Source organism: Jaculus jaculus, chromosome 23, assembly GCF_020740685.1.
Source record: "Jaculus jaculus isolate mJacJac1 chromosome 23, mJacJac1.mat.Y.cur, whole genome shotgun sequence".
In the NCBI taxonomy this organism is placed as follows: Eukaryota; Metazoa; Chordata; class Mammalia; order Rodentia; family Dipodidae; genus Jaculus; species Jaculus jaculus.
Genome location: NC_059124.1, coordinates 5,197,915 through 5,212,988, shown reverse-complemented (window position 1 = coordinate 5,212,988; position 15,074 = coordinate 5,197,915). Strand labels below are relative to the sequence as shown.

The 15,074-nt window shown below is 43.6% G+C and overlaps 1 protein-coding gene across 1 annotated transcript in view; it reads right to left on the bottom strand.

Annotated features, from left to right (window-relative positions):
* Positions 1-12,075, bottom strand: part of LOC101610575 (ovostatin homolog) — a 57,018-nt gene extending 44,943 nt beyond the window's left edge. Inside the window, exons 1-7 of the mRNA XM_045139796.1 lie at positions 12,008-12,075; positions 11,438-11,621; positions 10,396-10,552; positions 9,293-9,345; positions 7,234-7,254; positions 4,777-4,945; positions 3,172-3,256 (exon numbers count right to left, since the gene is read on the bottom strand). Of these exons, the coding sequence (XP_044995731.1) occupies positions 3,172-3,256; positions 4,777-4,945; positions 7,234-7,254; positions 9,293-9,345; positions 10,396-10,552; positions 11,438-11,621; positions 12,008-12,075 (737 nt within the window). The remainder of the gene's footprint in view (positions 1-3,171; positions 3,257-4,776; positions 4,946-7,233; positions 7,255-9,292; positions 9,346-10,395; positions 10,553-11,437; positions 11,622-12,007) is intronic.
* Between the last annotated feature and the right edge of the window lie 2,999 nt (positions 12,076-15,074).

Below are 15,074 nucleotides of genomic sequence, written 5' to 3'. Positions count from 1 at the left end.
ATAGGCTGGCCTCTTTTTGTTTTGTTTTTTGTTTGTTGTTGTTTTTTGAGGTAGGGTCTCACTCTAGCTCAGGTGGACCTGGAATTCACTATGTAGTCTCAGGGTGGCCTTGAACTCATGGTGATCCTCCTACCTCTGCCTCCCCAGTGCTGGGATTAAAGGCGTGCGCCACCACACCCAGCACGTGTGTCTTTTTTTTTTTTTTTTTGCATGCGTGTATGGTTCATATCATGTATGTATGCATCTTTGTATGTGTGTGGGCACTTGTGGGTGTGGGGTGTCTGTGCATGTGTGTGGGTGTAAGCCAGAGGTTGGTGTCGAGTGCTTTCCTCAATTGCTCTGCAACTAGTTTATTTCTGAATTCGGAGCTCACTGACTTCTCTAGTCTTAGCCAGCCAGTTTTCCCCAGGGGTTTCTGGTCTCTGCCTCCCTAGTACTGGAATTACGGGGGTGTGTCACCGTGCCTGGCAGTTACCTGTGTTCTGGGATCCAAGCTCACAAGCCTGTGTGGCAAGTGCTGAACTGACTGAGCCTCATCTCGAGCCGGATAACACCACTACCCTATGAAAAATATTCAAGCCAGGCGGGTGTCATGCACCTTTAATCCCAGTGCCCAGGAGGCTGAGGTAGAAGGATCACCACGAGTTCGAGGCCACCTGAGGCTACTTAATGAATTTCAGGTCAGCCTGGCCTAGAGCGAGAACCTACCTTGAAAAGCCAAAAGGGGGAAAAAAATATTCGAAGTCAGTAATTTTTAAATTATTAGTTAAAGTGTTTATATAAGCACTGAAATGTTAATAATTGGTTAAAGTGTAACATTTATTGAGAGGGTGGCTGGGAAGGCAAGCCGTGCAGGTATTAATTCTAATTTTGACATCAACAAGCTTAAAAGGGGGGTGGGTGCTGGAGGGATGGCTTAGCGGTTATGGCTTTTGCCTGCAAAGCCAAAGGATCCCGGTTCAATTCCCCAGGACCCATGTAAGCCAGATGCACAAGGGGCGCATAGATCTGGAGTTCATTTACAGTGGCTGGAGGCCCTGACATGCACATTCTCTCCCCTGCTGTCTCTCTCTCTCTCTCTCTCTCTCTCTCTCTCTCTCTCTCTCTCTCTCTTTCTCAATTCCCCAGGACCCATGTAAGCCAGATGCACAAGGGGGCGCATGCATCTGGAATTCGTTTGCAGTGGCTGGAGGCCCTGGCATGCCCATTCTCCCCCTCTCTGCCTGCCTTTTTCTCTCTCTTAAATAAATAAATAAAGTATATATATATATAAACTTAAAAGGGGGGCTGGAGAGATGGCTTAGCAGTCAAGGCATTTGCCTGCAAAGCCAAAGGTCCCAGGTTCCATTCCCCAGGACCTACGTAAGCCAGATGCACAAGGGGAGCGCACGAGTTCGTTCTCAGTGGCTGGAGGCCCTGGTGCACCCATTCTCTTTCTCTGCTCCTCTTTCTCTGTCAAACAAATAAATAGGAAATAAAAATATATTTTAAAATAAGCTTAAAAAGGGGCTGAGGACATGTCTGAGTGACTTAAAGCTCTTGCAGTACAAGCCTGAAGACAGGCGTTGGAATGCCTGGCCTCTGCGGAAAGCCACACGCAGTGCGAGCGCCCAGTTGCACCCTAGCGCACCCACAGGAGTGGGCAGCGGTGCCAGGAGAGCACCCAGGCTTGCAGGGGCCGCAGCCTGGCCTTGACAGGGCAATGCAGCGAGAGAGACCCTTCCTTCTGCAAGGTGGACATCAAAGGCCAAGTGCTGTAAGGTCCTCTGGCCTCTGCATGCATGCCATGGCCCATACGTGTACACACACACACACACACACACACACACACACACACCCTCAAAAGCTGCTGCTGTTCCAAATCCCTCTTTCATCATTCTTTGTACAACTGAGATTATAGCTCTTATCTCATGGGATTTTGTGATGATTTTTGTAGATCTTGAAATAATTGGCATCCAATAAATATTGGCTGTCTTATAGTATTGTTATTAATTTCATTAAAAAAAGACATAGCAAAAAGATACAAGCCATTAAAAATAAGTGGACAGCAGCCAGGTGTGGCGGCTCCTGCCTTTTAATCCCAGCCCTCGGGTAGCATAGGTAGGAGGATCGCCGTGAGTTCGAGGCCACCCTGAGACTACATAGTGAATCCCAGATCAGCCTGAGCCAGAGTGAGACGCTACCTTGAAAAAAAAAAAAAAGTGGGGAAAAGTTTCTCCAAACATACAGGATGTTTTACATTAAGCAGACTTAAGTGAATTCATATTAAATTAAAAAAACACCTTATTTCCACTATGATATTTCTACTTAGTTCATTTTCTTTTTTAAAAAAATATTTATTTATTTGCAGAGAGAGAGAAAGAGAGAGAAGGGGGAAAGAGGAAGGAAAGAAAAAGAGAGAAAGCATGCCATGCCAGGCCCTCCTGACACAGCAAACAAATTCCAGATGTATGTGCCACTTTGTGCATCTGGCATTACGTGATTATTAGGGAACTGACCCCAGGCTGGCACTCCTGGCTAGCAAGAGTCTTTCTTTAACCACTGAAACTGCTCCCCAGTCCTTAATTCTTTTTTCTTCGGTTTTTCAAGATAGGGTCTTGCTCCAGCACAGGCTGATCTGGCATTCACTATGCAGTCTCAGGGTGGCTTTGAACTCATGGCAATCCTCCTACCTCTGCCTCCCAAGTACTGGGATTAAAGGAGTGTGCCACCATGTCCAACTGAGACAATACTCATGCAATACTATGACCAGCTTTATTTTCTTCCTTCCTTCTTTCCTTTTTTTCCTTCCGTCCTTCCTTTTTTCTTTCTTACTTTTTTTGGTTTTTCGAGGTAAAGTCTCACTCTGGCCCAGGCTGACCTGAAATTCACTATGTAGTCTCAGGCTGGCCTCGAACTCACGGCAATCCTCCTACCTCTGCCTCCCGAGTGCTGGGAGTTAAGGGCATAATAAAATATATGTTAATAAGAAGACTTTCATACCATGGAGATATGTTAAATAAACTATAATATTAATGGCAGTTGATATAATTAATTATAATTCATGTTTTTGTGTTTTCTTTATAGTTCTCAAATATTTAAAAGGCATTTAAGAACGTTAGTACAAACACATAAAGATTTGTGATCAAGATCGTTTCATTCTGCCTGGGGTAGACCTGAATAAATACTTACTTTGCACATGCAGACACCTGAAATTCGTCATCTGCAATGGTTACTGTTTGTGGTGTTTTGACCTCAACTTCAAATCGGGGCAGCACTGAAGACAAACAGAGGCATATGTTAGTCCGTCGATCGCTGGGGAGAACACAGTGACTTCCTGTGTAAGCCCCGTGACTTCCCATGTATGTGCCCGTGCCAACCGTGTTCCAATAGGTAACTATGCTTTGGTGCAGAATGGCTCCCTGAGCGAGCACCTGTTTCAGTTGCCCTCCATTCTGGGTGGCACCAGCCATGACAGTCTGTGACAGTGTCCCATTAAAGATGAGTTTCTCTCTCTCTCTCTCTCTTTTGTCCCTTCCAGCATAGCACGGGTGGCTTGGGAACTGAACTCAGGGAATCCAAGCCTTGCAAGCAAGTGCCCTTAACCATTAAGCCATCTTCCCAGCCCCCATGTCATCTACTCTGGCCTAGGTTTAAAACTTGCTCCATTGTGAGACATCCTGCTGGAGCTGAGCTGAAGACCCCCTCCGTGTAGACCAGCTGACAGAAAGCTGGAAAAAGCTATGCTGCATGCAGTTCCGTGGGGAGAGAGAGAAAAAGCACCAGTGACGGTAAACAACAGTGGACACTGCAAGTCTTAAATTTGGCCAGCCAGGCCCAATGAGCCAACACGTGCAATAGTGGCATGTCTGTTATGGGGGAAACCAGCCACTCTCTACTTAGACTGGGGTCTGGCTCCATGGGAGGGAATCCATGCCTGATACTGAGAACATATGATGGGGGAGGTCATGAGCTCTAGGCATCTAATGTCTGCTGGTGTCTGGCTAAATGCATATACTATGCTCACCAAATTGTCTGGTAAGCATTTCTCTTAATGTTCATACCCTTATATTAATGCTACTCTCACTTTTGGCTAGATGGTGATGACCTTGGGATAACTAAGAAGGCACCACGGTGTTGAGAAGAAGTGACAGAGGAGCGCTCAGCACTGAAATATCTCTATCACATCTTCCAAGGCTCAGGGTCTAATGCGAAAGAGGTGGCGGGAAGAATGTAAGAGCCAAAGGAAGGGTAGGACTCCTTACAACGTGCTCCCCCCAGACACAAAATGGCCTGGATACCCATGACCTCACAGTGCCTGACACTACCTACACAAGACCATCATAATAGGAGGAAAAGATGATGACATCAAAATAAAAGAGAGACTGATTGAGAGGGGGAGGGGATATGCTGGACCGTGGAGTTGCAAAGTGGAAGTGGGGAGGGAATTACCATGGTTTATTGTCTATAATTGTGGAAGTTGTCAATAAAAAAATTTAAAAAAAAAATCTTGGGCTGGAGAGATGGCTTGGCGGTTAAGCGCTTGCCTGTGAAGCTTAAGGACCCTGGTTCGAGGCTCGGTTCCCCAGGTCCCACGTTAGCCAGATGCACAAGGGGGCGCACGCGTCTGGAGTTTGTTTACAGTGGCTGGAAGCCCTGGCGTGCCCATTCTCTCTCTCTCTCCCTCTATCTGTCTTTCTCTCTGTGTCTGTCGCTCTCAAATTAAAAAAAAAAAAAAAATCTTGCTCAGTTGCTGTGAGCTGTTCCGTGAGGGCATCAACAGTGGTAATTGTTTACCATCTCTATTGACAGTGAACTGATGTATCACTGTTGTTCCTGACGGTCTCCTCACGACAATCCTGTAATCTCCAAGCATTGGCTCCGCAGTCAATTGGAATGAGAGTTGGGTAATATTTTGGGAAGAAGTCACATTTTGCCATTGAAAAATCACATTGTTTTGAGGATCCTAGGGAAAAAAAAAAGAGAACAAAGACATTATGAGATTTCATGTGTGTATCAGTCCTTCCTTCTGTACGTTACACTTCTGACATTGAACTAATTATCTCAGGTTGTTAACGAAACATGACTTCTGTATATTCAAAGTCAATCCGAAAGCAGGTATCTGTAAAACCAAACATGATACCAAAAAAATTATATTTACTTATTTAGGTTTTTCGAGGTAGGGTCTCACTCTAGCCCAGGCTGACCTGGAATTCAGTGTGGAGTCTCAGGGTGGCCTCGAACTCACGGTGGTCCTCCTATCTCTGCCTCCGGGCGCCCGGCCAAAAAAAAAATAACTTATAACTGACGCATTTGATTTTGATCTGTCCATACCAAAGAAATATAACTGAGACTTAAAAGCTCAGCGGTGTTGCTGCAGAATGTTCCATAAAGGAAGGTGGCCTCGCATGGGTGAGTACACAGGAGCACTCATTCTAAGAAACCCTTGGCACTGCCGTAGATGAGTACTTGGTCTCTGTAGTATGGTGACCGTGGATTATGCTGGAGCCACTAAGTGACAGGGAAGGGGTAGAACGATACCCTTGCTCCTTTCTTTCTTTCTTTCTTTTTTTTTTTAAATTATTTATTTATTTGAGAGCGACAGACATAGAGAGAAAGACTGAGGGAGAGAGAGAGAATGGGCGCGCCAGGGCTTCCAGCCTCTGCAAACGAACTCCAGACGCGTGCGCCCCCTTGTGCATCTGGCTAACGTGGGACCTGGGGAACCGAGCCTCGAACCGGGGTCCTTAGGCTTCACAGGCAAGCGCCTAACCGCTAAGCCATCTCTCCAGCCCACCCTTGCTCCTTTCTATTCTTTGAGCACACTGTAGCTGACCTGAGCTTCAACAGACATATTTATATCATCCAACTCTGATTAAAAGATACCATGCTCAAAGAGTCTGCAAGAAAACAGCTCATGTAATGCTTATTTTGTAGGCTTTACTTTCTCAGTGCCATAAACAGGAGCAGCTTAACGAAGGAAAGTGGTTGAGTTGGTTTTCGAGTTTTGAGGGGGATTTTCATGGCTGAAAGGCATGGCAAGTGTGAAATAGGAGCAGAGCTGGTCACGTTTGTTTGAGCTCACAGTCAGGAAGCTAAGGGCAAACAGGAACTAGAGCTGAATCTCTCTGTCTCAAATAAATAAATAAAAATATTTTAAAAAGGGGCTGGAGAGATGGCTTAGCGGTTAAGCGCTTGCCTGTGAAGCCTAAGGACCCCGGTTCAAGGCTCAGGTCCCCAGGTCCCACATTAGCCAGATGCACAAGGGGGCACATGCGTCTGGAGTTCGTTTGCAGAGGCTGGAAGCCCTGGCGCGCCCATTCTCTCTCTCTCCCTCTATCTGTCTTTCTCTCTGTGTCTGTCGCTCTCAAATAAATAAATAAAATATGAACAAAAAAATATTAAAAAAAAAACAACACCTACCTCCTCTAGCAATGCCACAGCTTTTAAATGTCCTACAACCTTCTCCCACAATGCCACCAGCAGAGGACAGAGGATTCCAACGCGCGGGCCCAGGGGAGTGTTTTACATTTAAAACCAAATATGGTTGGAAAGTAAGTTGGAATTACCACTGATTAACTGGCAAGTGCAAGACTTCAGAGGAATTTGAAGCTCACATGACTTTAGAGAATTAAACTAGGGGAAAGACACTCCCTTAGCACTTTTCCTTTTGCAGGCTACAGCTAATGGCAATATCACCTTCTAGAGATTTCTAAAATTTCAAACTTTTAAGTGGGTATGTCATATTTACATTTGAACAAGATATGACTTAATTAAAACTGAGAGGAGATAGATGCCAAAAGTAAGCAATTTAAACATACATCTGCCTTATACAGAGATGAATCTTTTATATTACATAAAAACCACATTAGCCGGGCTTGGTGGCGCATGCCTTTAATCCCAGCACTCGGGAGGCAGAGGTAGGAGGATTGCCATGAGTTCAAGGCCACCCTGAAACTACATAGTTAATTCCAGGTCAGCCTGAGCTAGAGTGAGACCCTACCTCGAAAAAAAACAAAACAAAACAAAAAACAAAAAACAAAAACACATTATGGCATTTCTCCCAAGACCCCACACCATAACAGCAGCAGAATTTTTCCTAGATCCCAAATTTAATACCTCTTATGTTGCGTGTGACAGATTTATTTTCCTCTATTTCAGTCTTCTTAACTCTCATTTATGGACGACAAAAATTAGAACCATACCATTCCTTCTCTGACTATTTTTCAATGGATATGGAAATAGATGGCTTACCTGAACTGTGATTAAAGGATACTGGAAGAAGAAAAGAAATGCAGATTAATAGGCCATTCCTTTTTTCAAGTATTACTGTATAATGCTTAATAATGCCTATTGGGATCGACTCTCCCTTCCCTACAGGTCAAATTTTTCGACAGCAACAGATGCTGAAATGAAAAGTGTGCATATGGAAGCGATCCCAAGCCTGCTGTGAGCAGTGGAGAGCACATTGTCACCCTTTCCCTCTTTATTTAATGAAAAGCCATTAAGGTATATTATCAAAGCTAGGGGCCTGCGTTGTGGCGCACGCCTTTAATCTTGCAACTCCGAAGGCAGAGGTAGGAGGATCGCTGTGAGTTCGAGGCCAGCCTGAGACTCCATAGTGAATTCCAGGTCAACCTGGGCTAGAGGGAGACCCTACCTCGAAAAAACTAAACAAAAACAAAAACAAGCAACAGCTATGCCTCCTCTGTGAGTTCTGTCTGGGAATCTGTCTTGTCATGCACACGGAAAGCTTCTGGAACATGCTTTGTTTTGTTGCTCCCAAGTTTTATTTTACATTTCATTTTTTATTTTAGGGAATCGGTTTGTCAGAGCCTTCAGCCACTGCAATCAAACGCCGGACGCTTGCGCCACCTAGTGGGCATGTGCGACCTTGTGCTTGCCTCACCTTTGCGCATCTGGCTTAGGTGAGATCTGGAGAGTCCAACATGTGTCTTTCTGCTTTCAGGCAAGCTCCTTAGCCACTAAGCCACCTCTCCAGCCCCCAAGTGTTACGTCTTATTAATTCCTTATTTTTTATTTTTGTTTATTTATTGGTTTTTCAAGGTAGGGTCTAGCCCAGGCTGAATTCGAATTCACAAATGTAGTCTTGGGGTGGCCTCGAACTCACAGTGATCTTCCTACCTCTGCCTCCCTAGTGCTGGGACTAAAGGCGTGCGCCACCACGCCCGGCTCTTTTTCATTAGTTCTTTAAGTTAGTGCGCAGAATAGTGGGTTTCACTATGACACTTATGTCACCTGTGTCATTGTACCTTGCTCACACATGACGCTTCCTGCCCTTTCCTTTGTCCCCTTTCTCTCACTGGCCCCTTCCTATGCTGTCATGTCCCATATACGTAGACATATGCAAGTGTGTGACAGAATCTAGAGTCCACCTATGAGCAAAAACATATTTCTTCTTTCTCCCTGCTCTCATTGCCTTCTTTTTTTATTTTTAAATGCCAGAGATCTTTGCTTTTTTACATTTTATTTACTTGAGAGAGAGAGAGGGAAAGAGAGAGAGAGAATGGGCATGGAAGGGCCTCCAGCCACTGTAAACAAGCTCTAGATGCATGTGTCACCTTGTGTTTCTGGCTCACATGGGTCCTGGGGTATCGAACCTGCATCCTTAGGCTTTGCAGGCCAAAGTTTTAACCACTAAGCCATCTCCCTGGCCCTCCTTACCCTCTTGTGATCCCTTTCCTTTGACATATCTTTCTTTCCCCTCATAGTGTCCCTTTCATTTTCATGTCTCAAATATACATAATTACATAAAAAATATGTACCTAAATGCAGATTCTGCGAAAGAGAGAAAACGTAATGTTCATCTGAGTCTGGCTTGTTTCATTTAACATCATGATTTATGGTTCCATTCAGAAGGCTGCAAGTGGCATAATTCTATTCTTTTTTTTTTTTTTTTTTGAGGTAGGGTCTCACTCTAGCTTAGGCTAACCTGGAATTCACTATGGAGTCTCAGGGTGGCCTCGAACTCATGGCGATCCTCTTCCCTCTGCTTCCCGAGGGCTGGGATTAAAGGCGTGCGCCACCATGCCCGGCTTAATTCTATCCTTCTTTACAGATAAACAAAACTCCATTGGTGTGTTTACTGCACTTTCTTCATCCATTCATTCGCTGACGGATTATTCTGGGCTGGTCCCTTGCTTTGGCTCTTGTGACTACTAAAGCAGTAAGCGTGGAAATGCATGCAGTTTTGTGGTGGGCTTATTTAAAGTTCCTGGAGGTGCTTTATGTAGCAATGGATTTGACTAGTACGTTTTACTTTCATTCTATCATTAGAAACTACTGGACTCACCAAATCATTAACAGGTTTGAAGTGGGTATTCAATGTCACCACGCGAAAGTGAACTGAAAGAAAAGAGGACGAGGGAACAATATTTTTCCTTCTTTTTCTTCTCCCCAGCTATGATTGGTTTTCTATATATATATGTGTATATTATATGTGTTTCTGCATTATCTATGTGCATATTATATGTTTTTGTGTTATACATATTATACATGTATAACTTCATTGCCCTTCTATTATAGAATAGTACATTCCCATTTCCCTAGCTCTAATTGGATCCCTTGAGGTATGTATCCCATTGGAAAAATCTCTTATTGAACATTTATTGTCCCTCTGTTAATGATTCTTTTTTGTTTCTTATTTCCTTTCTTTTCTTTCTTTTTTTTTTTTTTGGTATTTTTTTTTCTTTTTTTTTTTTTTTTTTTCTTTTTTGAGGTAGGGTCTCACTCTGGCTCAGGCTGACCTGGAATTCGCCATGGAGTCTCAGGGTGGCCTTGAACTCTCGGTGATCCTCCTACCTCTGCCTCCCGAGTGCTGGGATTAAAGGCGTGCGCCACCACGCCCGGCTTTTTTTTTTTGGTATTTTTGAGGTAGGGTCTCACTCTAGCTGAGGCTGGCTTGGGACTCACACTGTGGTTCCAGGCTGATCTCGAACTCACAGTGATCCTCCTACCTCTGCCTCCTGAGTGCTGGGATTAAAGGCGTGCTCCACCATGCCTGGCTCTTATTTCCTTCTTGAAAATTATGTGAGAAGCTTGCATTGTCTCTACTTCACCGACAAAATAATTGCGCCTAAGAAATGAAAGAGTTCATGAACCTTCCAAATAAGTAAACTGCTGATCTGTGATTCAGGTTGAACCATTGTACTTCACACTCTGGGCCTGTGACCACTGTGCTGTAAAAGCCACCACCAGAACGTGCGGGCACCGAGGTGGGCAGCAGGTGACGGGCGATGTGCCCAGTTACTGAGCTTGGAGGGCCCTGCCTCCCAAGGGCCGGGATTAAAGGCGTGCGCCACCATGCCCAGCTCGACATCGATTTTGAACTGCTGTTAATTCAGTGAATGCATTTCTAACATCAGTGATACGGAGGAGATGGGAATACTGACTCACCATTGGCTCCAGGTTTATAGATGGGGTTGTCTGTCTGCACAAAAGTGATGTTTTCCTCTTGAGTGACTGCTATTGCTCTCCTTTCAAAAATTCTGAGAGTGTCTCCCTTAGCCAACAACGTCATGAAGGCCAAATGCTCAGAGAACTTCTGAGATACCTGTGTATGCAGAAGAGCCGAGAAGGGGAAAATCGTGGTGCCTAATTTGGGCCTTCCAGGGAACAAAACCTCGTAAGCCTATAAGTTTTTAACAGAAGACAATTTAGCATGAGGGTTCTTTCTAACAAATTTAAGCTGATATTAACTTGCCTTCTTTCTTTTTTTTTTCGAGGTAGGGTCTCAGTCTAGTTCAGGCTGACCTGGAATTCACTCTGCATTCTCAGGATGGCCTCGAACTCATGGCAATCCTCCTACCTCAGCCTCCTGAGTGCTGGGATTAAAGGCGTGGGCCACCACCGTGGGCCACCACGCCCGGCTCTATTTTTCTTTTGTTACCCTGAACATTTCCATTCCTTTACCTATATTTTCTTTCTTCACACTGTGAAACACTTTTACTGTCTAAAATGTAGCAATTGGGCTGGAGAGATGGCTTAGCGGTTAAGTGCTTGCCTATGAAGCCTAAGGACCCCAGTTCAAGGCTCTATTCCCCAGGACCCACGTTAGCCAGATGTATAAGGGGGCACAAGTGTCTGGAGTTCGTTTGCAGTGGCTGGAGGCCCTGGCGCACCCATTCTCTCTCCCTCTCTCTATCTGCCTCTTTCTCTCTCTGTTGCTCTCAAATAAATAAATAAATAAAAATAACAAAAATAAATTAAAACGCAGCAATTATCTCATGCCATTTCCTGTAAGAGAATGTTAATATTTCACAATCTTTGTTGCGTTGTGTAAATTTCCTTTTTTATGTGTTGCATTTATGGGATTTTCAGATTTTATTCCTCACTTCTCCAATTCACTCCATGTCTGGAATTGAAACCTAAACATAACTTTTAAATAGCAATTTCCTGTTCCCACGTGAGCCCCGAACTGTGAAAATCAGTGCCTCACCTTGAAATCTGCACAAGCATAGAAGTTGTCGTTTTCCACAGACTGGTCAAAAATAGTAATATTTGACCCATTGTATTCCAGGACAACACTCAAGGACACAGATTCATTAAGGTTTAGAAGATGGAGACATGCTTTCTCTGTAGAAGAGGTTGGGATCACACAAGAGACCCACAGGATGTATTGCCTGTGCCAAGAAAGTAATCAGTACTCCATAAACAAGTCAAAGAGGAAGGGGCCATGTCCACAAAAGCAATTTCAGCTACTGGAGGAGTCCAGAAACATTAAGCGGTTTATATTAGGCATCAGTGCACATTAAATATGAATGTTTATGTTGAATATTAATGTGCCTTGCAGATAGGATTCCAAAATAACGCGGATGTGTGCACAGAGTGGCATCTGTCCTGAGAGAGCAGTAAGTCAGTTTTCTACATATATGCTTAAGAGAGTGCACATCGACATTCAACCACAGAAGCTGAAATAGTAAGATGTGAATACCTTATCATGGAAACATCTAATAAGGTCACTTTGCCCAATACTTTAACATAAAGACTTGAATATTTGTTCCCTTACGGTTTTGAAGCCACAGCGTCAGAGAGAGGAAGCCAGAAGGAGCTCAGTAAAATGACAGCCAACGTCATGTCCCAATGCCTGGAAGAAAACAGCTTTAAAGTAACCATTCTCTCCCTCTCCCCTTCTCTCTGCCTCGCTAGAGGCCAGCTACCTCTACGTTCAACTTCCTTTCCTGCTTCCTGCTTCACCTCTCTCTGTCACCATTGCCTTTATAGTCTCGCATTATGAAAGATCAATTACTTTTTGGATCGAGTATCATGGGAGCCATCAATCACTTCAGATCCCCTCTCCTATTACTTCGGAGGATATCAGCTTAGGTAGTTTTCTGCCTCATTTCACTGGGCACTGCTCTGCTTTTGGGATCAGCCTCACAGGTTGGACAGGAAGAAGGAAAGCAAAGAGAGCTATGTGACACTTAAGAGTTCACCCCATTTTCTCACTTCACTCACAGGGGTTGACGGCAGTGTCAAAAGTGTCACTACTTAGGAATTAGCACTGGGAAGGAAATTCCTCTTCAAAGAGGGCCCATTATACCAGCTCGCAAAAAGTAAACAGCTGTCCATGCCCTCTCAGCGAAATGGCATTGCTGATACTGCCAAAACACAATGTAAATGAGGTACCTACTAGATACAGGCTCATTTTATGGGGAATGAACCGCAATATTCTTTTCTGGATTTATAATACAGAATTCAACATTAAAAACGTTCCGTCCAGCAGCTGCAGAACTCACCTTCTCAGCACAGGGAACGTTCTCTAAGATACATTGTGTTTTGGGCTAAATGAGCCATGAGTTCAGAAGGAAAGAAAGAAAAAGAAAAAGAGAGGAAAGAAAATGCAGGTGTCTCTGGTCACAATGGAATAAACGCGGGAAATCAACAAGATGAACTTTGGAAACTGTAAACAATATTGCATGGGAAATAAATGCTGCATTTTTTAAAATTATTTATTTATTTATTTGAGAGTGACAGACACAGAGAGAAAGACAGATAGAGGGAGAGAGAGAGAATGGGCCTGCCAGGGCTTCCAGCCTCTGCAAACGAACTCCAGACACGTGCGCCCCCTTGTGCATCTGGCTAACATGGGACCTGGGGAACCGAGCCTTGAACCAGGGTCCTTAGGCTTCACAGGCAAGCACTTAACCGCTAAGCCATCTCTCCAGCCCAATGCTGCATTCTTGAATTACTGTTGAGTAGATTAAGAAATCACAAAGATGTTTAAAAACTTTATTGCAGAAAATGAAGATGGGAACAAAATATAACATACATACGGGATACAGAGTAATACAAAGAGAAAAGACCATGTTGCTAAGCACCTATGTTGATGAGAGATGGAGAAATTCCAAACTAACACTCTACCTAACATAACAACTTCAGTATCCATAAAATCAAGAATAAACTAAACCCAAACTTAATAGAAAGAAATAAGAAAGGTTAGAGCAGAAGTAAATTGAATGGATATCTCTTCCCAATTAAACCCCCGGTGCTAAAACACCAATGAAATATATTGTGTGTTTTTTTTTTTTTTTAAAAACAAGTAAAATCAACAAAACTTTGGTTAGGTTAACAAAAAAGGTCAGAAAACACAAATATATAAAATGAGAGATGAAAGAAGGGAAGAAATACAGATCACAAGAAGAGACAGATCCCTAGGAACTGCTATAAACAACCTTATACTAACAAAAGAGAAACCGTAGAAGAAACAGAGGATTTCACATGCAACTTACCTGGAAGAAACAGACGAGAGCTGACGAAAGCTGGAAGACATGTTGGGAAAGACAACTTCCTACCACTGTTGGAGGGAATATACATGAGAAGCTCCTCCACCATGGAAAACAGCACTGGGTGCCTTCAAAAGCCTGAAAATAGAATTACAGTTATCATCCAGCAATCTCATTCCTGGAATAATTTGAAAAGAATCAAAATTATTCTATCAAAGAGATATTGGCACCCTATGTTTACGGAAGGACTTTGGGGGGAGTGAATGGACCACAAATGTAACGTCCATCAACTACCTACTTTGGTATTGACATGCAGTTATTAGATACCAGCAATGGTAATGCTAATTGTCTTGAAGTCTTTATACAGTGCACACATGTACCAAAATCATTTTAAGGAAAAGAAAAATTGTAACGACATTAACCATCACACATGCAGAAGTGCCTATTATAAAAGAGGGTCTCTTAAAGGCAGGGTTCTGGATCTAAACTTCTATTGACATGAATCAAATATTGAAATTAAGAAGAGAAGAAGGCAGGGCTGGAGAGATGGCTTAGCAGTTAAGCTCTTGCCTGTGAAGCCAAAGGACCCAGATTCAAGGCTTGATTCCCCAGGACCCATGTTAGCCAGATGCACAAGGTGGAGCATGTGTTTGGAGTCCATTTGCAGTGGCTGGAGTCCCTGGCGTGCCCATTCTCTCTCTCTCTCTCTCTCTCTCTCTCTCTCTCTCTCTCTCTCTCTCTCTCTGCCTCTTTATCTGTGTGTCACTTTCAAATAAATAAATAGAAATAAACAACAAAAAATTAAATAATAGAAGGAGGCAGGTAGCAAGGATGGGAGGAAGGAAAATAGAAAGGAAGAAAACAAGCAAGCTGGGTAAAAATTGTCATCAGAAACGTATTCTCAAGGGAATGGTTTCAATACTGGATCAAAATTTTGGAACATGGATGTATATTTCTTTGTGTTCACTTAACATAGATGAAATGTTTGTGACACTGAAAATAAATATTAAGGAAACAAGGCATTAGCAGGGTGTCATGATGCACACCTTTAATGCCAGCATTCAGGAGGCAGAGGTAGGAGGATTGCCGTGAGTTCAAGGCCACCCTGAGACTCCATAGTGAATTCCAGGTCAGCCTGGGCCAGAGTGAGACCCTACCTCGGGGGGAAAAAGGAGAGAGAGAAAGAGACAGAGAGAGAAAGAAAACAAGTCTTACTGTACTGTGCTTTAACTCACAGTTGTTTCCACTGAGCAAAGGGACATGAAAGAGGAGGACACTGTGTGGTCATTATGTTGGCTTTTCTAAGACTGTCCCCTAAGTGTGGCACTTTGACAGGCTAAGGACCTCAAG